Source organism: Canis lupus, chromosome 24 (genome assembly GCF_003254725.2).
Source record: "Canis lupus dingo isolate Sandy chromosome 24, ASM325472v2, whole genome shotgun sequence".
NCBI lineage: Eukaryota > Metazoa > Chordata > Mammalia > Carnivora > Canidae > Canis > Canis lupus.
In genome coordinates, this window is record NC_064266.1 from 40,206,259 (window position 1) to 40,233,415 (window position 27,157).

The 27,157-nt window shown below is 41.5% G+C and overlaps 1 protein-coding gene across 2 annotated transcripts in view; it reads left to right on the top strand.

The window, feature by feature from the left end:
- The first annotated feature begins 847 nt into the window (after positions 1-847).
- Positions 848-27,157, top strand: part of DOK5 (docking protein 5) — a 153,081-nt gene continuing 126,771 nt past the window's right edge. The window contains exon 1 of one of the 2 annotated variants that reach the window (XM_025470448.3): positions 848-1,251. In XM_025470448.3, the coding sequence (XP_025326233.1) occupies positions 1,186-1,251 (66 nt within the window). In that variant the 5' untranslated portion in view covers positions 848-1,185. The remainder of the gene's footprint in view (positions 1,252-27,157) is intronic. The other variant, XM_025470447.3, reaches the window with a different exon arrangement.

Below are 27,157 nucleotides of genomic sequence, written 5' to 3' on the forward strand. Positions count from 1 at the left end.
ACCTGCTCTGGACTAGGCTTTGGGGGTTCACATCTTAAGGAGGCCAAGTGTTAGCCCTTGGGAAATTTAACGTTGGGGCGGGAAAGAGAGGCTCAAACAAGGAAAACGTAGCGGATGATTTCACGGAGAGCTGGGGCGCAGGGTGCCTAGAAAACTGGACGAACTCTTCTGTAGCTTGAGCCTGGCAAGATCCCTCCTCCCCCAGGCCAAGGTCAAGGCTAAGGGCGGCCACACCGCCTCCCCAGACACCCGCCCCGCCCAGAGGTAAAAATCAGCCCTTTGCGGGGGGGGGGGGGGGGGGGGTGGGACTGAGAAGTGCAATTTCCCCTCCCCCTTAAAATCAGCCACCTGAGCGAGAAGAGGGGGGGCGTTATCTCCGCAGGCTGGCCGCGGGGTGCGGGGGCGGGGGAATGGGCAGGGGCAGGGCAGGGGCAGGAGCAGGGGAGGCGGGTCGGGCCAGGTGGGCTGGAGAGGAGGGGAGAGGTGCGAGCGCGGTCCTGTGAGTCTGCATGGGGTGGGGTGGGGTGGGCGCAGGGCCCAGCGCTGGGAGGCGCGGGGCTCCTCCTCCTGGGGGGGCCTCACCCCTGCGCTGCCCTCCTCCTCCTCTTCCCTGCACCTTCTCCCCCACCCCTGCACCTCCTCCTTCTCTTCCCTCCGCCACCACCTCCTCTCCGTCCTCCAGCTCGCGCCCCTCCTCCAAACCCCTCCTCCCTCCTCCTCCCTCCTCCTCCCTCCTCCTCCCTCCTCCTCCCTCCTCCCCTCCCTCCCCACCCCTCCAGCTCCCGGCCCCGGGAAGAGGCAGGGCTGGAGCCCCGAGCCGCCGCCGCTCCTCCTCCCGGCAGGCAGGCCCATGAGTCAGCTGACGCCGCGCTCCAGCCTCGCCTGGGCGCTGCGCTCCCCGCGCTCCCCCAAAGTGGCTGCGAGCCGGCCGCCCACTTCCAGGCTTTGGGGGCGCAAAGTGATGCGCGCCTCCTAAAGCCGCGCCGAGCCGCAGCCCAAGCAGCTCCGCCTTCTCAACTTTCTCCCCCCACCCCCCACCTCCCCACCTCCTCCTCCTCCTCCTCCTCCTCCTCCTCCTCCTCCTCCTCCACCCCGGCGTCGTCCCGCGACCCTGCCCTTAACCCGCGCCCGAGCCACTCGGGGTGCGCGCGCCTGGGGGACCGGGTCACCGGCTGCCCGCCCGGGATGGCTTCCAATTTTAACGACATAGTGAAGCAAGGGTACGTGAGGATCCGGAGCAGACGCCTAGGGGTAAGGATCGATCCTTTTTCTTTTTTCCTTTTTTTCCCCCCCTCTTCCCTTCTGCCGGTGCGGTCGATGGTCTCCATCCGTCGCCAGCATCCCCGAGGCTGCAGGGGGATCCCGGGCCGCGCCGGCCACCCGCGCTGGGCGCTCCCCGCCCGGGCCACACCGCCGGGTCCGTCATGCATCTATCTTTATCTCTCGGATGACTTGGCTTTCTGGCGGTGGCCGCGTGTTGGCTCCTGGAGCCACTGGAGCCCGTCTCCTGGAGATAGATGTTCCCCGGGAGCCGAGGGAGTTGGAGCTGAGAACCCCTGCCCGATGCCCCCGGTGCCCCCTCCTCCCGCTCGCCGCCAACTTAACTTTTCCGGGGGATGGTGGGGGGGGGGCGGCCGAGAACCGGGGCCAGGCGCCCTCGGGGGGCGCAAGGGCAGTGACCCCCTGACCCCTGGTTGGAACTGCTGCCCGCAGAGCCAGAGGTCTCGGGCCCGACTCCTGGACGATGACCCACCTCGGTCCCAGGTGTTGGCCTCCGGCCAGGCCCGTTGGGGTGGATGCCCGGACCTGATTCTCTTCTGGTCCCCATCCGGGTGGCGGATTTCTGCTGCTGCAATACCACTGGGAGCTTATTTAGGGTGGAACAGGATACGTGGCACAGAGCAAATGCTCCCTTAAATAGAGGTACCGCAAGGAAGGATGAATGAACCTGAGGGTACTTGCAGGGGACAGAGGCTGGCATAGGGGTGGCTCCTCTCTGAAAACTCCCTCTCTTTTGCCCCCTTTCCCTTTGCTCTTCATTGATAGGGCTTCAGAGAGAACTCATTCTGCATCTCTTTGAGGTTGAGTGATGGTGAAGGAATTCTCCAGACTGGGGACGATGCTGGAATGATCCCCCCTCCCACCCACCCACCCCCATTCCAACCTACCTCCATTCTCTTTGCCTTGTGTCAAGTGTTGTTGCTGTTTTCGTTTATGGTGTGTGTTTGGGTGTCCGGATTGGGGGGGGGGGGCGGAAAGTTTACTTTAGTGATGATATCAGCACCACTGTGCAGTGACCACACCGAGAGTACAGTTACGGTGACAACCTGAAAGTCTGTCTCCACAAATACAGGTCACTGGCACCTTCCTCTTCCTTGCTCTTTGTACTTTTTGACGTGCTGGGTAATTTTCCTGAAAATTGAAAAGAAATCTCACAGTGGTAACCAGCTAGAGAGGACGCCAGGAAACATTTGTAATTATTAGAAACTCTTGCCTGATTTGTTTGGACCCTTTGCTTGCTTGCTTGCTTTTTGTCCCTGCTGGTGACCGTGTTTTAGCAATTATGTCCCGTGTTATTGTGAATAGGTACGTATACAATTAGGAAGAAATGTAATAGGGCAAACCAATCCCTATTGGCCCTGTGCAAGTTTCTTTGATCTTTTCTGCTATCCACATATTCTCATCAGCAGGAGCAACTATTGTTAGGGTGCTTAACCTAGTGACTCCCATGCAAAGGGCAAGAGATAATAGGAGCTTTATGTTTTTGATAACCTTATGGGTCAGCTGAACTGTTACAGTTTTAACGGGAGCATGAAAAACACCATTCTAATTTTAGATTTACTCCATCATGTCAATTGAGGAAATTGATAAGAGACATCCATTCTGCCTTAGGGAGCATTCCAGTAGGAAGAAGACATGCATTATTAATGCACAAAATGTGAATTATTCATAAGGATCGGAGTGTATGCCAAATTGTGACACGTGGTGATTTATTTGAAAGACTAGTTACCATAACTTTCTAGTTTATGGTAATTGAGATTATTTTTCTATATTATTACAGCTGACATAATATGGTCCTATATGTGTGCCAATGTTTACAGACAGATATTTGAAGCAGAAGGAAAGGAAATATACTTTACTTTGTGTTCATTTTATATTGTACGCGTTGGATGTTGGATGCCAGCGAGCAGTCTACTTTCTCGGGATTTATTCACTTTGTGTTAATACTCAAGTGGATTTTAGAGCGTCTATGGAATGATGGTTATTGCTCATGGAGAGAAAGGTCAAAGACCTAATCAACAAAATCTACTCTTATTTATTAACGTTAGTTTCATCACCAGTTAACCAGTTTTTTTAAAGTCTTCTTTTGATGTAATGATTTATGCATATGAAAGGGGCTGATAGCAGAGTTGTCGGAAAACACTGCAGACTGAAGTTTTCATGGAGGCCCCAAGTCATGGGAAAGAACGCTTCAGCGAATGGCACAGGGACCCTCTGTCCAAAGAAAGCAGTGTTCGTGGTGTTAATCCAGGCTGCATGTTGCCTAGACCTACATGTGCTGTGTGTCAGTCTAAGCCAGGGCTCGGGCATTACTTCTGGTTCAGAGTAGGCACCCATGCGTGCGTTGAACTACAGGGTGATGTGTGACTTTGCGGTCCCTAAGCCTCTTGAGGAACTAATATGACAGAGTCATTTTATTAATGGAATCCAGACAAATGTCTGTGGATTAGAACCATGTTTGGGAGGGTTTATAATTAAACAAGAAAACAACATTTCGTGGTAAGCAGCTGTTGTGCCAAGGAATGCTCCCTCAGACTTGGAAAAGGAGGAAAGAGCCAATTTTGCTGTTACTCGTTAGCTCCGTGACCTTGACCTCTCTCGGCCTCAGTTTTCTAATCTGTACAATGAACATTATTTCATAATGTTGGAAGTATTGACTAAGATCGTATCTGTGGAAATGTAGTGAAAGCAGAGCATTGGTTCCGATTGTATTATTTGTTTGGTATAATCAAAGGTGAGTTAGGATTTTTAGAAGGTTGTGGGGATTATAGATATCTTTCTGTCTGGGACTGTCTAATGGCATAAATGTTCTTTTTTTTTTCAGATCTAGATGTTTTCACTGAATAAAGTTTTTACAAATTCTATACGTTTAAGTGATTTTACAGTGGGACAGAGACATTTTAAGACTATCTCCATTCACATGAATCAAAGATAAATGGTCACTTTTAGTCGAGATCCTATATAGTTTAAGTGATTAAGCAATCGTTTTACCTAGAGACTTTTTTCTGTAAACATCAGAAGGCTGAATGGAATTCAACTCCTTTAACTCAAAAGTTTCACTATCTTTCCATCTGCATTCTCCAGCATAATCTCCATTGGTTCATGAAAGTCTCAAGCTGCGCCCTTGGTGCAGTATACAGGAATGTCTGTGTCTCAATTTGGGGGCCTCTGCCAGAGGGGGGAGGGAGTAATTGTCTGCAGTCATCTAGCTAATCCACAAAAGGCACTAAAAATGTATTCTTAGCCGGATGGTGAATCAGACGATTTGCACATCATTAACCTGACTGAGTGTATGGCTTAGATGGTGTCATATAACTGTCCTCACTTGGTTTCCTCCGTTGCAACAAAGAGGATTTCTAATCAATAATTGCCATGCATGTCTCAGAGTTTAAATTCAGACCTATTCACTTCATCTACATGTAGTCTCTCGACTGCTCTCGATGCTCTTACACAACAAAAGCCTCTTCTCCCGTCTAGCCTGCATCCCTATCTGGTTGTCTAACAATCTCAAATTTAATGCATCCAAACCCTTGATTGTTTCATCCAAACCTGCTTCTCCTGAAGTCTGCATCTCAGCCACTAGAGGTCCCAACATTTTAGTTGCCCTGGTAAAAATTAATCAGGCAAGCAAGCACACAGCAAACAAACCTCTGTTCTTACCTCTTTCTGCCTGTTCTTATCTCTTTCCTCACAACCAATCTATCAGGAGATCCTGTGGGCTCTATCCTTGAAATATATCTACAATCTGACTTTCATACTAGCTGCCACTACCATTCTGGCCCAAGTGCCAATCATCTCCTACCTGTAATATTGTAAAAAATCTCCTAATTTGTCCCCCTGACTGCTCAAGCCGCCAACGCCTTTCCATGCAATTCAGGGGAAGAGCCTTAGAAGGGCTCAGAGGCCCTGTGCTGACTCAGAACCTTTTCTTGCTGTTCCCTCTGTTTGGAATGCTGTTCCCCCAGGTACCTCTTCCCACCCAGCTCCCTCATCTTCTTCAGTCTTTCCTCAAATGCCACCTGCCCACTGAGGCCTTCCAGATGCTTACTTTTATTTCTTGCTTCCTTCTCCCCCTTATCTTCTTCTATTTCTCCTCCCCCATATCCCTTCCATTTCTTCTCTCTAGACTTATCATCCCCTCACGTACTGGTCTGTTTATTTTACATGTTGATTGCCTGTATCCCCCAAGTAGCAACACAAGAGGCTCCACGAGGGCTGTGACTTCTCTATCTTTTAATTATAGCTGAACCCCAGTGCTGGAACAGTGCCCAGCACTTAATCGACAGTCTTCCTGATGAAGATTTCTTGAGTGAATGAATAAATCCATCACTGCAAACTGGTTTAAAAGCATACACTCTGACATGAGACTGTTAACATCCTAGGTCAGCAGCTAGTTATGTGGCTTTTTGGTGAGCTCTTTACCATTTGTAAGCATTACTCTAATAAGCAGACTCCTGGTACCCACCTAATAGATGATCCTTGTAAAGGGCTCCACACAATGCTTGACACATTGGAAACCCAATTCATGTTCATTACTGCCCTTTCTCACTACCAGGGCTGTTAGGGATGATGAGGCTTAGGTGGTTATTATGTTTACTGCTTCTACCGCAATAGCTCTCATCCTTGAAGAACTTGCTGTTTGGTTAGGAAAACAAAATACGTATTCAGTAGTTAATGTACAAGCACAAATTTTGCTTGGCAATGATGCTGGGTATAGGAGGAATATTAGCCTTTGTAAGATTTTCATGATCCTTAGATAAATGACAAAGATAATCAGAGACTAAGAAACTCATCTCCATGAAACATCAGTTTGAATGAGCTCATCAGACTAGGAAGTATTCCTGTTAATTTGAGGGTCTTTGTCTTGGGTGGTAGAGAATGGATTTGAAAAATTGGTTAGTTAATGGCCAGATTTTAGGCAGAAGTATTTTTTTCACTCCTTTGTTTCCCTGTTTGACCTGACCCAGATGCCAAAACAGCTGTAGTATTCCCCTTTAGGGTTTTTGGATCCATAGAAGAGCCATAGAGGATCCACCATTTTTATAGGACCTTGACAAAGTTATAGTCATAACATCAAAATTCAACTATTCAGTAAGATACATGGAGCACTGTTTTTCCTCCTCATGACAAAGAGGCTTTGGGGATAATTTTGCAGTGGTGAAATTTATGGTCACATACACTGAATACACATGCCTGTGTCAAGACCACTCAGTGTCTTGGCCCCATGTGAATCGACTTCTCCAGTTTCCATGTCAGAAGTACTTTTCAGCTGGTATTTTAGTCATCTTTATTTGATGGTCTGTGTGGACATAATGATTAATTGTGCAGAAAGCCAGCTTTTAATCATCTTTCCCAAAACCGACGTAAGCAAAGACTGGCCAATTTAGTGACTTCGTGTGTAGACATAAACCAAATTACTGATGGGATGATTTTCCCCACATCTGCCAATGTATTTTTTAAGTCATATTCATTCATTGACTAGAAATACTTATTTCTTAAGCAGCACTGTAATTTTGGTGGGAAATCATTACCTTGGGTATTTTAAGATGTGGACTATATTTGCTTCCATTTGTTTTATCATTCATCAGATGTTCATTGAGTGCATGCTAGTATAAGATCCGGGTGAACCACCTTGAATGACAGGTCCAGTCACTGTCCTCCAGGGATTGACAGTCTGTTTTTGGACTTGTATTGTTAACATGAGATTAAAATGTTCGCTATACTTAAAGATGAGTTAGTCTGAGTGACAGATCAGATACCAAAGGACAAGGATCTCTGCAGAAATCTCCCTGTTCCATTTTTGTGAAATGAAGAAGGTCAAATTTGATTTCCCTCTTAAGTCCAGGAATTTGATTCCAGTTGGGTGGAAATTAAGCCTTTGGAGATTCTCAGCCAGGAAGAGATTATGATGCCTCCCTCCTGCAACCCCTGTTCCTTTGAAATTCAAAATGAAATTGTGAGTTTAGAAATGCCACAGATATGTGTGAATGTTGAAGTTTTAAAATAGCTTCTTTCTAGGATGCAGATGGCTAAATTTTGAATAAGTATCTGGAAGCTGATCTTTGCCAAGCAGTTGGGGGGTTGTCTTTATTTTACTAGTGTTCTAAGTCTCTCTTCACGCCCCAGTTCCCAGAGAACATAAATGTTAGCTTGTGTGTATTATGTTCTTGAGTGGAGTCCTTTAAGTAGGCTCTGGGGATAGAACGCAAGTGACCTTTCTGGGGTGATGCTTTATAGCTTTTATCAGATTCTCATGGAAGTCCGGAACGCTCTGCTCCCAAGGCCTCTCACCTCCCTCGCCTTACAACTTCCAAAAGGTTAAGAACCACTGTCTCATTTTTTAAATGAAAAGTTTAAAAATTTTTGGATAATAGTAGACTCACATGCAGTGAGAAATAATGCAGAGAGATCTCTCATACCCAGTTTCTCCCAACGGTAACATCCTTCAAATGTATAGTGAATATTGCAACCAGGATACTGAGTTTGGTACCGTCAAGAGACAGAACATTCCCTCACCATAGGTCCTTCCTGTTGTTCTTTTATAGTTTCCCCTCCTGCTCCCCCTCCCACAACCCTAAAGCCCTAAAACCCACTAATCTGTTGTCCATTTCTGTGGTTTTATCATTTTGAGAATATTATATAATGGAGCCATATGGTGTGTAACCTTTTGGGATTTGGATCTTTTTTTTTTTTTTTTTTTTTACTCAGCAGAATTCTCTGGAATTGTCATAATTGTTGTGGGTATCATGGTTCATTTCTTCTTTTATTGCTAAACAGTGTCCCATGGAATGGATGGTCCAAAGTTTGCTTAGCCATTCAACTATTGAAGGATATTTAGGGTGGTTTCCAGTTCTATATAAATGTCTGTGTTCAGATTTTAGAGGAATGTAGGTTTTCATTCCTCTAGGTAAATGCTCAGGAGTGCCAGGGCTGGATGATATGGGTATTTGCATGTCTAATTTTTTTAGGAAACTGCCCAACTGCTCTTCACAGTGTTTGTACCATTGATATTCACACCAGGAACATCTGATCCAGTTTCTCTGTGTCCATGCCATCACATGATGTTGTCATCAGCTTTTGGTGTCCTTGCTATTTTTTATTTTGGACATTCTGATGTATGTGTAGTGATAGTTCGTTGTGGTTTTGATTTACATTTCCCTAATAAGTAGCGATGTTGAGCATCTTTTCATGTCTTATTTGCCATCTGGACATACATTTTGGTAAAATACCTGTTCATGTCTTTTGCCCATTTTCCAGTTAGGACATTTGTCTTTTAATTGTTGAGTTTTGAATGTTTTTTATATATTCTAGATATCAATCCTTTCAGACATGTGGTTCTCAAATGTTTCCTTTCATTAGGTAGTTTATCTTTCCTATCTTCTTTTTTTTTTTCTTTACTATCTTCTCAACAAAGTCTTTCCTAGAGCCAAAGTTTTTAATTATGGTGAAATCTAATTTATTCCCTTTTTGCTTTTATGGATCATGGTTTTGGTACTAACACTTTGGCCAGCTCAAGATCCCCGACATTTTTTTCTAGATGTTTTAGAGTATTACCTTTTACATTTAAGCCCAAAATTCATTTGAGTTAATTTTTATGTAAGTTGCACATTTAGGTTTAAGTTCATTTTTTGCCTATGGTGGCCAATTGCTGCAGCACCCTTTGTGGAAAGGCTATCTTCTCTACACTGAGCATATTTATAGGTTTCTATTCTTAAGTCCTTTATTCTGTTCCATTGCTTTGTGTGCCTGTATATATGCAGTAGTATGTCTGTATATGTCTATATGTGTAGCTATAGAGTAAGTCTTGAAACAGGGTAGACTGATTTCTCCTACTTTACTTTTCTTTTTCAAAATTGTTTTAGGTATTCTAGTTCCTTTGTCTTTTGATATGAAATTTAGGATAATTTTGACAGTAGCTACCACAATCTACCTTTCCTTCCTTCCTTCCTTCCTTCCTTCCTTCCTTCCTTCCTTCCTTCCTTCCTTCCTTCCTTCTTTTTCTTCCTTTCATAATTGAATTGATGCATTATCTTTTCCATGATGGAAATAGCATACATTTGAGACTCACACTTTAGCTTGGATCTCACCTTGACCACTTACTGACTCTATGGCTTTGAGGGAAATTGCATATTCTTTCTGAAATTTTACTTCATCATGTACAAAAATGAGGGTAGTAATATATTTCTCATAAAAGATAAGTATATCAAACTCTTAATCCTGTGTCTGACTCATGATTGTAGGAAATTAATGAATGGTGAGGGAGAGAATGTTGATTTTTATTTTTGTATTGTTGAAAGACTGAGGTGATATTTTTTGTTCATCTGTAAGAACAATAAGCTGGTAGAAGTTAATTTACTCATCTCAGCAGAAGAGTCATGGCTTTGGTAATGAAAAACAGAAGGCATTTTACTTTCCTTTGCTGTTAACTTTAGTAATCTCTATACCCAACATGGAGTTCAAACTTACACCTCCGAGATCAAAAGTCTCACGCTCTGCCCATGAGCCAGTCAGGCACTCCCTGAATGCCTTTTAAGAGAGAAATCCATACTTAGGTGCAGAGGCTTCTTCTAGCAATCTTATGTTTTATTGTGTTCATTAACTTTATATGGCATTAAATTTTACATTTACCTTCACGTGATATTGGTTTTCCATTTAAGATAAAAAAGTATAGTTTTCTCTTTAAATAAGCTTATTTAATTTAAAAAGTAATGTTATTTAATGGTTAACTAGCTCACAGTGCAGGTGGCACAGAGTGGCAAAAGTATGAAGTTAGGTGGTTTAACTCAGATATGGCAACAAGTCCAAGTGGTGGCCAATGCATGGCTGAGCTTGGGAGACTCACGACAATTGTACTTCTCTTCTTCAGTAGGTTTTGTAGCCCTTGCATGTAAAACTTACAGTGACCATTAGGCTCAATTTTATAAAAATACTTTAAAAATTGAGTCCTAAGAAAAAATATCCCATGTCCTCAATACCATCCTCTCAAGAAACTTCCATCTGGTATCACCACAGTATACATGTCAATTCTCACCCTAAGAACTCCCACAAATTTATCTCAAATTTGCCCAAACGTTTATTTTGTCTTCTCTTCATTCATATTTACAATGAATACTTTAGTGGTTAACAGAAAGAAAAATAAGGCGGTCTGATGAATGGACTAACTCAAATTAAAAACACTAGTTTGATTTCAGAGCTTTTCCTTAGTACAAGTTGCGCTGTTTAGGTAAGCAATAAAATGCATTTTATTGTCTTAAGACCACGTGTTAAATCAATAAAAGAAATGTATTTTAAAAACCTTCAAGAAATCATACTTCTTTGAATCCCCTAGCAAAATTAACTCTTCACAGGAACAATTTCTTTAGGGTTCCAGGTTTTCATCTGTAAATAATGCGGATACTTTGGCTAATTTGCAGAAGAACCACTTTTTGGGTCTGAGTTGTATTCTAACAACATTGGCCCCAATTCTAGATGTTATGAAACTGGTCTAGTTCTCAACATCCATGAATTCAGATGTAAAATGTGGTGTGAAGTGAGGTTTGAAAGGAACATTTCCCGGGGAGTTTGCCCTGAGAGGCCTTCACGGGTTTGAATAGATCTCCATTAATGGCTCTTCTTCTCTCTGATTTTCTCTTGCTCCGCTCTCTCTTGGTCTCCAGATTTTAACTTTATAATTCCTGCCTCAGAGCAACCTGCCATGACCACCACATCTAAAAAGTCTTTTCCTCACATCCCTCTAGAGTATTGTTCTAATTTAAGAGTATGCATAGGATTTTTAGATTTTCTTAACTTTTGTGTCAGATATTTTTCTTCATAATATTTTTGTAGGTTATTTCTTCTCCTACTAGGGTGTAAGTTGTATGAGGCCAAAGACCTTAGCTACCTTGTTCACGGTGTATACCCCAGCTCTCTGCCCACAGTTAATGTTCAATATTTGCTGGCCAAATGAATGGATGAATTTGCTGCAGGTCAGAATAATAGAATGGGGTATTCTAATTATATCCTACCTAATTTTGTGGTAGATTTTGTGCTGGAGTGCCGGAATGTTCTAGAATTTTTCATAATTGCTGTTGGTATGAAATCTGCAAATTCAGTATCAGCGAATAGAGCAATTAATGCTGGAGGTTTAGACTGACCCCCTTAAAATGAAATCTTACTCGATTTCTTCTTGTAATGGGTAATATGTATATATGGTACAGGTCAAGGTACAAAATTTATACATTGAACAATAAGATTTCCTTTCAACTTCGTCCCCAGGAATCTAGTTCCGAGAAGCAACCACTGTGAATAGTTTCTTCCAGAATAGTCTACGTATAAGTAGCTTTTTGTGCGTGTGCATGTGTGTGCACACGTGTGTGCGGTATATAATTACATACTCTTCTGTGCTCTGGTTTTTGTATTCAGTAATGTATCATTCTTTTCAATAATTGGACAGGATTCCAGTGTGTAAATTGTGTACATTTATTTGATTATTCATTCTTCTTTCCTTCCTTCCTTTATCTATTATTAAGTATGGGCATAAAGTAGGTATTTTTGTGCCCACTTTACAGATTACAAGCCTGAGAGCCTGAGTGGGTAAGTTTTTGTCCAACTCACACAGCTGGTACGTAGCAGAGCCTGAGTTTGAATCCAGGCTTTATGTCTGTGTGGAACATTTTAGTAATTCTTTTTCTTCTCTGTTACAAGCAGTGCCCCAGATGACTCCTCCTCTTACTCAGCGGTGAGTGTACTGGTAAATAAATTCCTAGAAGTGGGACTTAGTGTCCAAAGTGTATTTACATGTAAGTTTTATCGAAGTTGCCCTGCAATCTATGAGAATGCCTGTTTCCTCTCATCTTGCAAAAGTATGCTTTGAGAGCTTTTTCAAGGTTTTGCTAATCCAGCAAGTGAAAGATGGATGCATTTATATATAGATTTTCTGAGAATTCAGTCGGAGGTTGAGTTCTTGGCCATTTTATAGAATTAGAATCTTTTCAGTTTTGTAGGCCTCTCTTATGTTTAGGGTGGTACTCAAAAAGTAACTGTTACTAGGATTTAGAAACATGGACGAGATGATTTACTTTATTAGAGAAGCACCTTCCTGGGAAATGCTACACAGAAATCTTCCATTTAGAAGATACAATAAATCATATGTTAACTGTGATTGTGTTTTTAATTTTTATTCTAAAAACAAAATTATAAAATTGATAATTTTGATCAGAAAATTGGTTAACAAGGTGTTTACCAAATCAAATAAATGAGTACTGACTAATGCAGCCCATATATATTGATTAATGTGGTTAATATTTTCATTAACCTGGTCAGTCTTGTCGGATGTTTCAGGTGGGTCTGGCTGAGAGGCGGGATGAGATGCATACTGATAGGTGCAGTTTTGAATATTCCATTTATGTGGTTCCTGGGTATTAAGAACCGCAAGTATCTTGAGCTTCTCTTAATCTGTTTTTTTAAAGATTTATTTATTTTATTTCCGAGAGAGAGAGAAAGAGAGAGAGAGAGAGACCAAGCAGGGGGAGGGGTAGAGAGAGAGGGAGACAAGCAGACTCCCCACTGAGTGTAGGGCTGGATGTGGTGCTCCATCCCACGACCCTGAGATCATGACCTGAGCCGAAACCAAGACTTGATGCTTAACCGACTGAGCCACCCAGGCACTCTGAGCTTCTCTTTCCTTCTTTCCTTTCCTCTCTAATCTGTTCCTCACATAACAAGCTCTTTGCATGCATATCCTGTGCACCTACTGCTTCCTTTTATCTGTAATGCCCTTTGGTGACTGGCTCTGGCTCCAGTCATCAGCTCGAAAGTCACCTCCCCAGAGAACTGTTGACCATCCAGTTGCAGGTGGTCCCCTTCGGGTATTCTCTGTCTCATCTCCTTTTTGTTTCATCCAGGATCATATTCCTCACAACTGTAACTTTTTTTTTTAAGATTTTATTTATTCATGAGAGACACAGAGAGAGGCAGACACACAGGCAGAGGGAGAAGTAGGTTCCCTGCAGGGAGCCTGATCTGGGACTCGATCCCAGGACTCCGGGATCACACCTCGGGCTGAAGGGAGGTGCCCAACCGCTGAGCTACCAGGCGTCCCTGTAACAATTCTCTAAATTATTCATTTATCTCTCTTTTTTTCTACTTTGCCTGTAAGCATCAAGAGGGTAGCATCTTCGGTTTTGTTAATGGCACAATTCTCAGTGGCTAAAATAACGTCTGGGTACATAGTAGGAGCTCAGCAAACATTTAAGTATGAGTTAAACCCTGCAATAACATTCAGTATATTAAATCATGAAGCAAATAGTAACCCTCACGCAAACTGTATGTATCTATTTATAAATCCCAAGAAACTCCAAGAGGTTAGTGGAGTTCCATTGTGTGATGTTTGGTTGCAGCCGTTTTTATAGTTTTCAAAGTCCAGTCCTCAGCGCAGGCCAGACATGTGGAGGAGAAAAACCTGGCTGGCATTAAAAAAAAAAAAGGCCTTTCTTTTGTCCTGTCCTGTCCTTTCTTTTGTGCTGCCAGGCACCTGCTGTGACCAGAACTTCTCACACTTCAGCTTCCATTGCTGCAAGATGGGGGTATTAATGTTTGTCCTTCCTGTCTCGCCACCTGTCCACCACTGAGCCAGAGTGCAGTTGTGGATGGGAAGAGCATGCCCAAGCACACGAAATACTCTGTTTTGTTCCAGGAAGGTCTTCCCCATTGCCCCCTCCATCAGCCTCCTGAGTGGAAATAGCAGGGAAAACTCGGATTCTGTTGTGCTGTTTGGTCAGGCCCCAAACAAAACCAGACAACTTTGTAAATTTACTATTTATCCTGAATTTCAAAAATATGGAGTTGAAAATCTGGCAAGAAAGAAAAAAGGAAGGAAGAGAGGAAGAGAGGGAGGGAGGGAGGAAGGGAGGGAGGGAGGGAGGGTAGAAGGAGGGAGGAAGGAAGAAAGGAGGGAGGGAGGGAGTCCACTCTTATCTACATCAAAAGATGGCTTTTGTGATGATCTATCTCTGTGTGTACGTGTGTCAGTTCTTTGTAACTAGTGTTTTACATTACATGTACATGGCAAATAAATAAAACAATGCACAAAAGAATACAATGACGAGGCAGCTTCTCTCCTACTCCAGACTGGTCTCACTTCCCAGGTATACCATTCTGGGCAGATTCTAGTCTATTTGTATGCAGACGTGTGTGCATAGACATACATAAAAATGCAGGTGTTTTTGTATAGTTTGTTTTGTTTTTTAAAGAATGTATTTATTCATGAGAAACACACACAGAGAGGCAGAGACACAGGTAGAGGGAGAAGCAGGCTCCCTGCAGGGAGCCCGATGCGGGACTCAATCCCAGGACTCCGGGATCACGCTCTGGGCTGAAGGCAGACGCTCAACCACTGAGCCACCTGGGTGTCCCTGTATAGTTCGCTTTGCACATATGGGATCATATTTAATATTGTTGTGTGTACCCTGTCCCTTCTAATTTACGTTGGAGCACTTCTCAGCACTTTTTGTGGATGCCCATTGTTCATTTACTTGGCTGTTTTCACAATTTCCCTAGTGAACACTCTTAGCGGACACTTTACAGTCATATCTCATTTTTACTAAATAAACAGGAAAGCGGTCAACATCCTTGTGCATACCTGTCTGAATGATACTATGTATTGAAGGCAAATCCTAAAACAGGAGTTTCTCTTGGAAAGTGGTGTGCCTTACAATTTTGGTAAATAGAGCCAGTTTTCCTTCAAAGAGGTCGCACCAGGTGTATTCCCACTGAGAGTCCTCAGGAGTGCAGTACTTGTTTCTACCAGTCCTGACTTGTGTGTGTGTGTGTTTGTGTGTGTGTGTCTGTGTGTGTGTGTGTGTGTGACTCTTGAAGGATGTTCTCCTCCCGGCATTCCTCGGCTCAGTCTTCCACTCTCCAAATCTTTTCTGCTTACTGCAAATTGATCACCTAAAAAATATCAAACCTAATCCTACCCTACCTCTACTTTAAAATATTCTCAAATGACTTCCCCCGACACATAAATATTCTGTAATGTACTCGAGACACTCTGTGATGTAGACCCTGCCATACTTCATACCGCCCCTCTCAGTGTTCAGATCCATTTACCACCAAATCAGTACTCAAGGCAAATATGCTCTTTTTAGTTCTTCCGCTGGCTGGCCTCTTCCTTCATTACTGCCCATACACAAGATGTTTCATTGATTAGAAAGTTCTCCCTCCTACTTTTACTTTCTCTACTTTTCTCTCATCCTGAAAATCCCAGCTGGGATGTCATTGATTTGGAAATGATTTTCCTGATGCCCAACATCATCCCTCATCTCACTGGTGGGAGGAGCTGCTCACCACATGCATCCCTTTACATTTAAATTAAGTAAAATTAAATAAAACATCAAAAAATTCAATTCCTTAGTCACACTAGCCACATTTCAAATGTCCAATATCCACATTAATTAGTGGCTACCATCCTGGGTGGCACAGATACAGAGTATTTCCATCACTGTAGAGAGTTCTGTTGGACAGTGCTGCCTCATGTTTCTTCCTAACACTTGTGGCTGTTTCAAAATACATGTTTTGAGAATATGGTTTTGATGATTTTACCCCCACTGGTCTGTGAGCACCACAAGAGCACAGCTTGTTCTTGTCCAGCTTCTTGCTTTTTCCCATTTATAGAAATTCTGTGACTGTTTGGTGAATGAGTGAATGAATCAGTCAACCAATGACTGAATCAATGAGCAAATTAAAGAATTCCTCCAAGCTCTTAACTTTATGGTTGTGCTTCATTGAACAGTAGACCTTCTGGGAAGGTGCTGAACCTTCCATGGTTTTACCCAGTCCTTCACATTCCAGTTGGGAGACTTAGCAGGATCCTAATTCTTATACCACCATGATCCTTGAATATTTGACCTTTGCCATTGGGCTTGATACTTCAGCATCCATTGCCTAACTGTAGGTTGCCCGGGATTGGGTTAGACCTGTGCAGTAGGCATCTTAGTGGGCCTCCCAGAGATCCCTCCCCTTGGGACCAAAGCATTCCATTCTCCAGCTGGGAGCCCTTAGAGTGGTGTAGATAGACAGCTTGCAGCTGAGCCCCACACTGCTGCTGAGGAGAGTTACCTGGCCAAAAGCCAAGCCTGTTTCTTGGGGCGCAGCCCACACTCAAGAGCTGCCCAGTTTGGGATGACTCTGGGTGGATGGGGAATCTTCAGAGGGATTGTAGAGAGTGTACCAGCCCTCCTCTTTGAACTCCCAGAATTCTAATCTTAGAATCTGCTTCCCAGTAAACTCAACTTGCAACGATCCGATCTGTAATTGAAAATCTGTAGCTTTAGCTCAGACTTCCAAAGAAGGATGCATGATCTTTTGCAAGAATTTTTTTTTTTTTAAAGATTTAATTTATTTATTCATGAGAGACACACACACACACACAGAGGTAGAGATACAGGCAGAGGAGAAGCAGGCTCCCTGTGGGGAGCCTGATGCGGGACTCGATCCCAGGACTCTGGGATCACGACCTGATCTGAAGGCAGATATGCTCAACCACTGAGCCAGCCAGGGGTCCCTGAAAGAATATGTCTTTGCTTGATTTATTGGTACATGGATTCTCTGTATTTTACCCACTGTTCTCAAAACTAAAATGATCCGTTCATTTAATTTTCATAAAAAGTGCAGTGGTATAGGATCCCTGGGTGGCTCAGCGGTTTAGCGCCTGCCTTCGGCCCTGGGCGTGATCCTGGAGTTCCAGGATCAAGTCCCACATCAGGCTCCCTTGCATGGAGCCTGCTCCTCCCTCTGCCTGTGTCTCTGCCTCTCTCTCTCTCTCTCTGTGTCTCATGAATAAATAAAATCTTATAAAAAAAAAAGTGCGGTGGCTTATTTCATTTATTAGGTTGTGAAAATGCGCCAGCCTCTTCAGTAGAATCATCTGATGAATGAATTAAGAAAATACCTTCACAACTTTATTACATTGAATCTGGACTCCATAAACTGTTGGTATCAGACTTATTTGTTCATTTATTTTGATTTTTGTTTTTGTTTGTTTGTTTCTGGGAGGAAGAGGCTCCAAATAAACCATAGGCAAGATTTATATGCATATTACTTGAGCTTTTCTTGCCTGAAAGTCCTGATTACGTTTTTCTTTTTTTTTTCCCCCTGTGTACCTGTTCACACCATCATAAAAGGAGAGTGCTGGTTATAGCTTTGTAGCCAGAGGGAAGAGAAATGCTTTTGTGTGTGGATTTGATTCAACTTATTCCTGAACAGGGCCTTTGGCCATCAAGGAGCCCACTCACTAAGAGGAGACGATTTGATTTTTTTTTTTCATAACTGTCAATTTCATTGGGCAACTGTGAATTTCTGGGGAACATTTATAAAATAGATGGAGTTATAGAAGATATGCTGACTGGCAGATGTTTCGAGGTTGATTAAAGATTTAGAAAGAAGTACATCTCCCCAGGCTGCTGGTCTACCTTTTAATGAGATTGACAGTTTTACACATGGGGCTGAAAAAGTTCTTTATCATACAGAAATAAATTTCTTAAGTTAAATCCACTTGAGAGAGATGGATACAGGATAAAGTGTGTGTGAAGAAGATTGGACATTTTTACTGGTGTTTAACTTTGAAGCTTATTTTTCAGAGATAGATGAAGCTGAATATTTCAAAGATGAAAAAATCCTTTTGTTAGACTAATTGCTCTGATATTAACTCAAAGGGTGGGTCGGCTTCCTGCAAGTTCAGGTCATGCATTCCAGGGAACATGCAACCATGATTTCAGATGGCCATTAGGCACATGGAGTTAAAAATTACCAATTTTTGTTTCATCTTCTAAAGGTTCAAACTGAAAAAGCCATTGGCATATTGTTTGGAAAAATGACTAATAAGGAGAATACAAGGGTTATTAAAAAATATTTCTTACTGTTCTCTGACCCTGACCTAGAGAGGCACACAAGTGGAGGTTATATTAAATTTAAGGGATAACATATAAAAAGAGTAACGCCTTCAAGTTTTGAAACCAGAGGATAGAGAGAAGGGCCAGAATAAATAGACATTCATAACAAAAGCGATTTGATATTGATTCATCTGATCCTTGTATTTTACTGGTGGGGAGACTGAGGCCAAGAGAGATTTCATGACTTCTTCAAAGTGCTGGCCCCTCAGAAATTGACCTGTGAAGTCCACAACCTGGGGATTGAGAGCATAAACCTCAGTGACAGGTGGCACACAGATCTTTCTAGGCCACAGACTTACCATGATTTTGTTTAATGTTATTTAATCTCTTAATTTGTTTTCTCAGTTAATAATTATGGTGCCTGTCTCATAGGGGTGTGTGAAAATTACATAAAATAATTGAGGAAGTGCATTTTGTGGGTTGTTGGTTACTTTGAAAAGCAGATTTTGAAGTTGGAGGTCCTGGCTGGTCGTTCCCATGGACTCATAAGCCAAACACTGCCAGAAACATCAAGGATCCTTAATGAATCAAGGAATGGACACCACACGCCGAAATATGGAGAGACTGTGGAATGACCAAGGCTAAAACTGTGGTCCATTTAAAAAGTTGATTTAAATAGTCTTCATTGGAAGAACAAACCTGGTATTTTACTCTTTGAATATATGTATTTCTAAACTCTTATAATTAAGATGTGAAATCGTGTAATTAAAGTGTTGGTAAAGGGAATCCTTTAAAGGGAGGAATGGACAGTTGAAAGGTGGTGTTATCTGTGATAAGGTGAAAAACTGCCCACTGAAAATTTGAAGTCTTCATGTTTTGATCTATTCTGCTTTACTCCATTGTTGTATCTTCTGGAAAATTATCCTGAGATCTTGTGATGTGTGAGAAAAAGCAAATGGCAGAAAAAAAGAGAAATTTTGGTACAAATGTGTGCACGTAATATTTTACTATGGGCATAGAAAAATGAAGAAAGGAATGGTTCCTGGTAGTAACTATTATAAGATATCTCCTCTAAGAAGTGGGATGGGTGGAGGTAAAGTGAGGTGAGTGGTCATCTGCTTTTTTTTTTTTTTTTTTTGGTCATCTGCTTTTTACTTTCATGCTTTTCAATTTCTTTATCTTTGTATCTATTTGTTTATGTATTTTTTTATAATGCACATTCATACTTTTTGTAGTATAACAAAAACAAACATTATGACCCTAAATTGGCTAGAGACAAAGAATATTGGTTGGGAGATGAGACATTTTATGAACTCAGTTTATTTTAAAATATATTGAAAACCATTCTTTATATAAGGGCATATACTTATATATTGCGTTGTCCTAAAAGACATCATCCAGTAATGACGTCAGTCTTTTCTCTTACGTGGCTGTTAGGACTTTAGACACCAATGGATCAGGTTCATCCATATGTAAAGCCATTCATTTGTCACTTTCACTGTGTATTTTCCTTTGTGAGAGAGCTAGCTAGGCAGCAGTACTTCTGCACCTTAGCGTAATTATTATGGCTTTGTCAGAAACATTATAAGACATCTTCCTAATTAGAATGAAATATATTTTCCTTTAGTGATCATTATTAATGTCGTTTTAATTAAGAGCATTGATAGCTCAGGGTTTCAGCATATCTCACTCACTGTCATAAATTAGAGGATTAAATGGTCTTTTTATGCATCATATTATCAGGGGAACAATAGCAGCTCTAGTTTGTCACGGGAGAAAGATGGGATTTGGGTACTTATGCTCAAATATTTCAATATGGCAGATTTGGCAGTGAGAGATAGTGATCAGATTGAGAAAATGGGAAAAGGAGGTTGGGTCAGATTTTCAGAGCCAATCAAGCTGATTTGGAATTGCAAGTTACCGGAATAATTTGTTCACTTCTAGTTTTCTGTGTTATTTTGCAAGTGTTGGTGTTTGCTCTTGTATAGCAAAATTAACATTAGTATTTTAGAGCTATGGTCCCAATGATCTGTATAAATTGTACAACAACGTATTTTGTTTAGGACTATGATATAAAACAGGGAAGGATAGGATCGTGCCCCTCTGAGGTTTGAATTCAGCCTCAGTCCCTTAGAAAATACTGTCCTTGTCCTCAATTTACAGATAAAGAGTTGAGTTTATAGAGAATCGTAATCTACTCAGGATTGTTCAGTTTAGGAACCAAAGGAGCAAGAAGTTGAGATCCATGCCTTTCTCCGCTTAATCCCTGTTATTATTAGTGCAGGTCTTTATGCCCAGACCTTGTAATTTTAGTATCAGTCATAAGACTAAGCTGAAATAGGACTGGAGAACTGCTTCTTTTAGATATTTTCTTGACCTATTTTATTTATCCAATTCTCTGAAAATGAGAAGAAACCTCAAAGTTGCTAATGAGGAAAAGGACTAAAAGCTTCATTTGAATATGACAGAGTGAATGTCCTACAACTGGCTTGAAAGACAATGGAAAGACCGGGCAGCTGGGGTGTCTGAGCATTCTTTGTGAGTTTATTTATTCCTTTAAGAAAATAGACTGCTAGACTAAGATGGATTCTGTAAGCAGAATCTTTAGAAGAATTTTAATAACCAAGATCATCTCATTCAAACTAAATTTGAGCACTAGACACAAAGAAAATAGGAAAGACTGTATCAATGGCAATAAAATATTTCCCCTTTTTTTATTGTTACCGTTTCACTGGGTTTTCCAGTATTTCCTGTGTAATAATATAACTACCCCAATATAAAAATACCCCAACATAAAATTGTTATTTTAGTGTATGTACTTTACATTTTTCCATGCCTATCTAAAATTTCACATCATTGCAATTATTACATATTTAAAATGTCATATCCTGTGTATATTCTGAAATGGATTGTGTTATATTGTAAATATTTCCCAAAGGATTACATAAACTTTAAAACCGTAATTTTGAAGTCTCTTATACTCCACTGAATATTATACTTCATTACTTGCTAGTTAAAACCATTAAATCCTTTCTAATTCAAATAACATTCAGGCTTATATTAACTTTGACCATGTTTTGGATTGTTCCCTTTCAATGGAGGTGATTAGGAGCCATCTCTTTATGGCTCTTGATACACTGTGAATTAGCTTCCCTAAGGGCCACACCAATTTACACCACTGTCAGCAACGTCTGAGGGGATGAAGACGGGGTTTTTTTTTTTTTTTTTTTGTTTTGTTTGATAAGGTTTTCTTTTTTTTTTTTTTTTTTTTTTTAATTTATTTTTTTATTGGTGTTCAATTTACTCACATACAGAATAACACCCAGTGCCCGTCACCCATTCACTCCCACCCCCCGCCCTCCTCCCCTTCTACCACCCCTAGTTCGTTTCCCAGAGTTAGCAGTCTTTATGTTCTGTCTCCCTTTCTGATATTTCCCACACATTTCTTCTCCCTTCCCTTATTTTCCCTTTCACTATTATTTATATTCCCCAAATGAATGAGAACATATAATGTTTGTCCTTCTCTGACTTCAACGTGGATGGAACTGGAGGGTATTATGCTGAGTGAAGACGGGTTTTTTAAGACTAGAAATCTGTCCGTATGCTGCAGATGAGCTGACTGCTTGGCAGTCGTGCATTCACTGCTGATAGGGCTGGAATGAGGATCCCAAGCTATAAAACAAAGTCATACCTATGGTCCTTAGTACATGTTTTGGCTCTTTGCATAAGAATATGCACAGTGTTTTAGGGAAACAAAAGCAAAACTAAACTATTGGGACTACATCAAAATAAAAAGCTTCTGCACAGTGAAGGAGACCGTCAGCAAGACTAAAAGACCACCTACCGAATGGGAGAAGATATTGGCAAGTCACATATTGATAAAGGATTAGTATCCAAAATATATAAAGAACTTATAAAGCTCAACACCCAAAATACAAATAATCTAATTAAATATGGGCAGAAGACACATACAGATATTTCTCCAAAGAAGATAGACAGATGGTCAGCAGACACATGAAAAGACGTTCATCATCAGTTACTGTCAGGGAAACGCAAATCAAAACTACAATGAGTTATCACCTCATACCTGTCAGAATGTCTAAAATCAATAACAAAGGAATCAACAGGTGTTGGCAAGGATGTGGAGAAAAAGGAACCCTCGTGCACTGTTGTTGGTAGGAATGCAAACTGGTGCAGCCACTCTGGAAAACAGCGTGGAGTTTCCTCAAGAAGGAACCTACGTACCCTACAATCTAGCAATCACACTGCTGGGTATTCACCCAAAGAATACAAAAACACGAATTCAAATAGGCACATGCATCTTAGTTTTATAGCAGCATTATTTACAATAGCCAAAGTATGGAAGCAGTCCAAGCGATTAGTGAATGGATAAAGAAGAGATAGTATACACACACACACACACACACACAGAGACACACACACCATGGAATATTATTCAGCCATAAAAAATGAAATCTTGCTATTTGCAACGACATGGATAGAGCTAGAGAGTATTATGCTAAACAAAATAAGTCAGAACACAAATACCATATGATTTCACTTGTGTGGAGTGCAAGAAAACAAATAAACAACGGGGAAAAAAAGACAAACCAAGAAACAGACTCTTCACTACAGAGAACACACTGATGGTTACCAGAGGGGAAGGGGATGGAGGGGTGCGTGAGTTAGGGGATGGGGGGTATGAGTTCACTTGTCATAATGAGCACTAAGTGATGTATGGGAGTGTGGAATCACTATATTTTACACCTGAACCTAATATAACACTGTATGTTAACTAACTGAAATTAAAATAAATACTTTAAAAAAAGGAATATGGGGTGACTGAGCGGCTCAGTGGTTGCGCATCTGCATTTGGTTCAGGTCACGATCCTGGGGTCCTGGGATCAAGTCCCACATTGGGCTCCCTGCAGGGAGCCTGCTTCTCCCTCTGCCCATGTCTCTGCCTCTCTGTGTGTCTCTCATGAATAAAGAAATAAAATATTTTTTTAAAAGGAATACATATAGTGTTTTGTGACTTCTATAATTTAGGCCCTCTGTAAATTCCCTAACTCCTTTAGGAATTTTCTTATAACCAGAGACAAATGAAATACGCTCTTTGTAGTGGTGAGCTGTGTTGTCTTGAGCACATTAATAACTGCTGCCAAATGATCTCAATGAACTTTTTGGTTTCATTTGTTCCAGAACTGGAGAGAGGACATGATATCTATTTCTGAATTTTGAGCAAAGTCTGGGTTCCTCAGTTAATACTCTAAGTGCAATGTTCTTGTTATGCTTGCCAACAGTGGAGAGCACTGAATTTGGTTTTGTGGCTTATGCCCTTTCCTAATTATACTCCATCAATAAATCGATCTGCATCTACTCTGAAGTTGGGAAAGTGAGAGCGTGCTATCTTTTGGTAAGCTTTGTCCTGAGTGGATGTGTGCCTCTGGTATTAGTGGTATATGCACAGCACTATCAGAAACCAGAAACCATTAGCAATTGAGACCTATTTCATAATCATTATACTAGTGACCTAATCATTCTTGTAGCTTAAAAGATTTCATATACTTATTTGCATCTGTGGGTCCTTGCACTTCACACATTCATTCAGCTCCTTTTTCTTGAGGACCTACTATGTGCAAGGCTCAGGTCTTAGTGCCAACAGAGAAGTGGTCAACCAGAATAAACTGGAAGATAGATTAATGATAAATGCATTCATTTAATCAGTAATTTTAATATTTTTTAAAAGATTTATTTATTTATTTATGATACACACAGAGAGAGAGAGAGAGAGAGAGAGAGAGGCAGAGACACGGGAGGAGGGAGAAGCAGGCTCCATGCCCGGGGCCCAACGTGGGACTTGATCCCGGGTCTCCAGAATCGCACCCTGGGCCAAAGGCAGGCGTTCAACTGCTGAGCCACCCAGGGACCCCCATTTAATCAGTAATTTTAATATTATTGTAACAGTTTTATACTACTTGATTTAAAATTTTTATTGGATTCACATGGCTGAAAATTTGAGAATTAAAAGTTAGAAAGGAGGGTTGCCTGGATGGCTCAGTGGTTGGGCGTCTGCCTTTGGCTCAGGTCATGATACCAGGGTCCTGGGATCGAGTCCCGCATTCGGCTCCCTGTGGGAAGCCTGCTTCTCCCTCTGCCTATGTCTCTGCCTCTCTCTCTGTGTCTCTCCTGAATAAATAAATGAAATCTTAAAAAAAAAAAAAAGTTAGAAAGGATACCCAAAGAAAATTCTCCTTACAGCTACACAGTATTATCCAAGTAGGCAATCAATGTTATAGTTTCTTACTATATTTTTTCAGCTCTATTTCAGCTCTATGTGTTGATACACATCCAGATAGATGGACATATGTGTTATGTTGCATACTCCATTTTCCCACATCTATGGCATATATACTATATTCATTTTTAAAAAAATATTTATTCATGAGAGACACACACACACACACACACACACAGAGAGAGAGGCAGAGACACAGGCAGAGAGAGAAGCAGGCTCCATGCAGGGAGCCCGACATGGGACTCGACCCCAGGTCTCCAGGATCAGGCCCTGGGCTGAAGGCGGCGCTAAACCGCTGAGCCACCCGGGCTGCCCAATATACTATATTCATTATTCTGCACCTACCCTGTGTTGCTTAATAAATTTGGAGAATCTCTCCTCATTACCTAAAGATCAGGCTCATTTCTTCTTTTTCCTGGCTGCATGTTATTCCACTGTGTTAAATATTATATTAACTTTGAATTCTTAAGTTTATTATCTCATTTTTATTGCTATAAATAGCACTGCAAAGAACATCTTTGTACGTAGGTTTTGTTCCTTTAGATCTTTTTTTTTTTCTGTATGTAATTGTGAATTTAAAGTGGAGTGAGGTTTTAGTGCTACTGAAAAATATTTTTTAAATTATCACCTGGAGGTACTGATCCACAGTGTGTAATGGATACTATATTTTGTGTAAGGAGTGGGAGGGAAGGCTGTATATTAATATTTCTCTGTATGTGTTTGTGTTTGCATAAGAAACTAATAAATGTAGTTGCAAATAGGTGACAGGGACTGGTTTAGGAGATAGAACACAGAGAGGTAGGAGCCAGGCTCATCAGTATATACATCTGACATTTAAAATTTTGAACCATGTGAACATCTTACTTATAAAAACAGTAAAGTTTCGATTTTAGCTACGTAGTTAAAAATTGAAATGTAATTCTCCAATATACTGCCATTTTCAATATATGGATATAAGTGGGTCTTTGTGTTTGTTTTTTTTTTTAAAGACTGGGGTATTGGAACATACTACCATCAAGTGAAATGTAGGAAGTCACAAAGTACGTGTGCTCATGAATCTTGCTCAGTGGTAGGATCTAACTCAGAGATCGGCTGCATTCATCCCTGACTCTTTAAAACAATGGAAAGATAATGAAGTATTTCCCAAATCTCAGTGATTCACAGATCCCCTCCACAATCTTTATCATAATTGCAGACAGCTTTGACTATTACTCATTATTTTTCCTTTTAAATGGTTAACTTTTCTTCATGCTTAAATTTTACAGAAGTACCAAATGTGAAATGTCACCTTCCATACGTAGAAGCTGTATTACTTTGGGTTCCATTAGAGAAGCAGATCCAGGAGGAGGTACTTCGTCAGGGATTTGTTTTCAGGATTCATTCTTAATTAATTTCAGGGTCTGATTTACGGAGTCTGGGTGTGCCTAATGCTGGAGCCTGACATCAGAAGTAAATATGGACATGAAGTAGTAGGAAGCAAAAACAGACTGGCACCTATGAGGATGGGCTGGGAGCCTCTGATGGAGCCTCCACCATCTTCAACAATGGGGGTGTCCTGCAAGGAATAGTTGGGAAGACGGTGCCCGTCGTCAAGGAACTAAACAGATGCTTGCCCAGGTTTCTGAGGAGCTGAAGGAAGTTTGTAGGGACTGAAGAAACTACAGCCCAGCTGTTGCCCCACATCTGCCATGTGAACCAACAGATCTCAGACAATGTTCCTGAGTGTCAACGTGGCACCCTTTACTAAGCTTCCAAGGTGTAAAATAAATTTTTTTTTAAATTTTATTTATTTATGATAGTCACATAGAGAGAGAGAGAGAGAGAGAGAGGCAGAGACATAGGCAGAGGGAGAAGCAGGCTCCATGCACCGGGAGCCTGACGTGGGATTCGATCAGGGGTCTCCAGGATCGCGCCCTGGGCCAAAGGCAGGCGCCAAACCGCTGCGCCACCCAGGGATCCCCAAGGTGTAAAATAAATACAGGGCTTTACTTCCTCCTTCCAGATCTTGTGATCCATACTCTGATATGTAGGGAAGGCAATTCTTTGAAAAGTATTTCCAGCATAACTGAGTTGACATAATATGAATCCACCACAAGAGATAACTGTAAAAGTAAATGCATGGAAAACCAAACAATATTATTGAATTCTTACTGGACACATCGCTCATGGTGGTACTGATCCTAAGGCTTTCTCTTTGTTGAAAGGGGAGATCAGCAAATTTTGGAGAGGATTTAAAATCATTACTAGCAACTGACTGGAACATTCTCCTTGACTCGTTTGGAAGAAATGATATGACAAAATGAGTAATCTTACTCACCGTGAGATTCCATGTTAGTTAGTGCCTTTGCCGGTATAGCTAGTCTTCCCACAGTTTAAGGAATATGTGGTGGTGAAGAAAGATGATGTCAAGCTCTCCTCTCGCTCCTCTGCATGTCTACTTCTTAAGTGAAGGAAACAGCAAAGGGGAGGACAGTATGATAGGCTGGAGAGAACAGAGCAAAGCTCCAGATGTGATTTTATCACCTGTAGATCCAACTCATTGAAGACCTGTCAGAGATACACCTGAGTACATAGGTCATTGGCTCAAAATCTTGTTGGCTTTTGAGTTGGTGGCCAGGAAAAAAGCACAGATCTGCTCAGATCTCTGAGGACTTGGTGGTGATCTCCACTCATTGGACAACTTTGAGTGGCTGGGAAAAAACCTCATGAC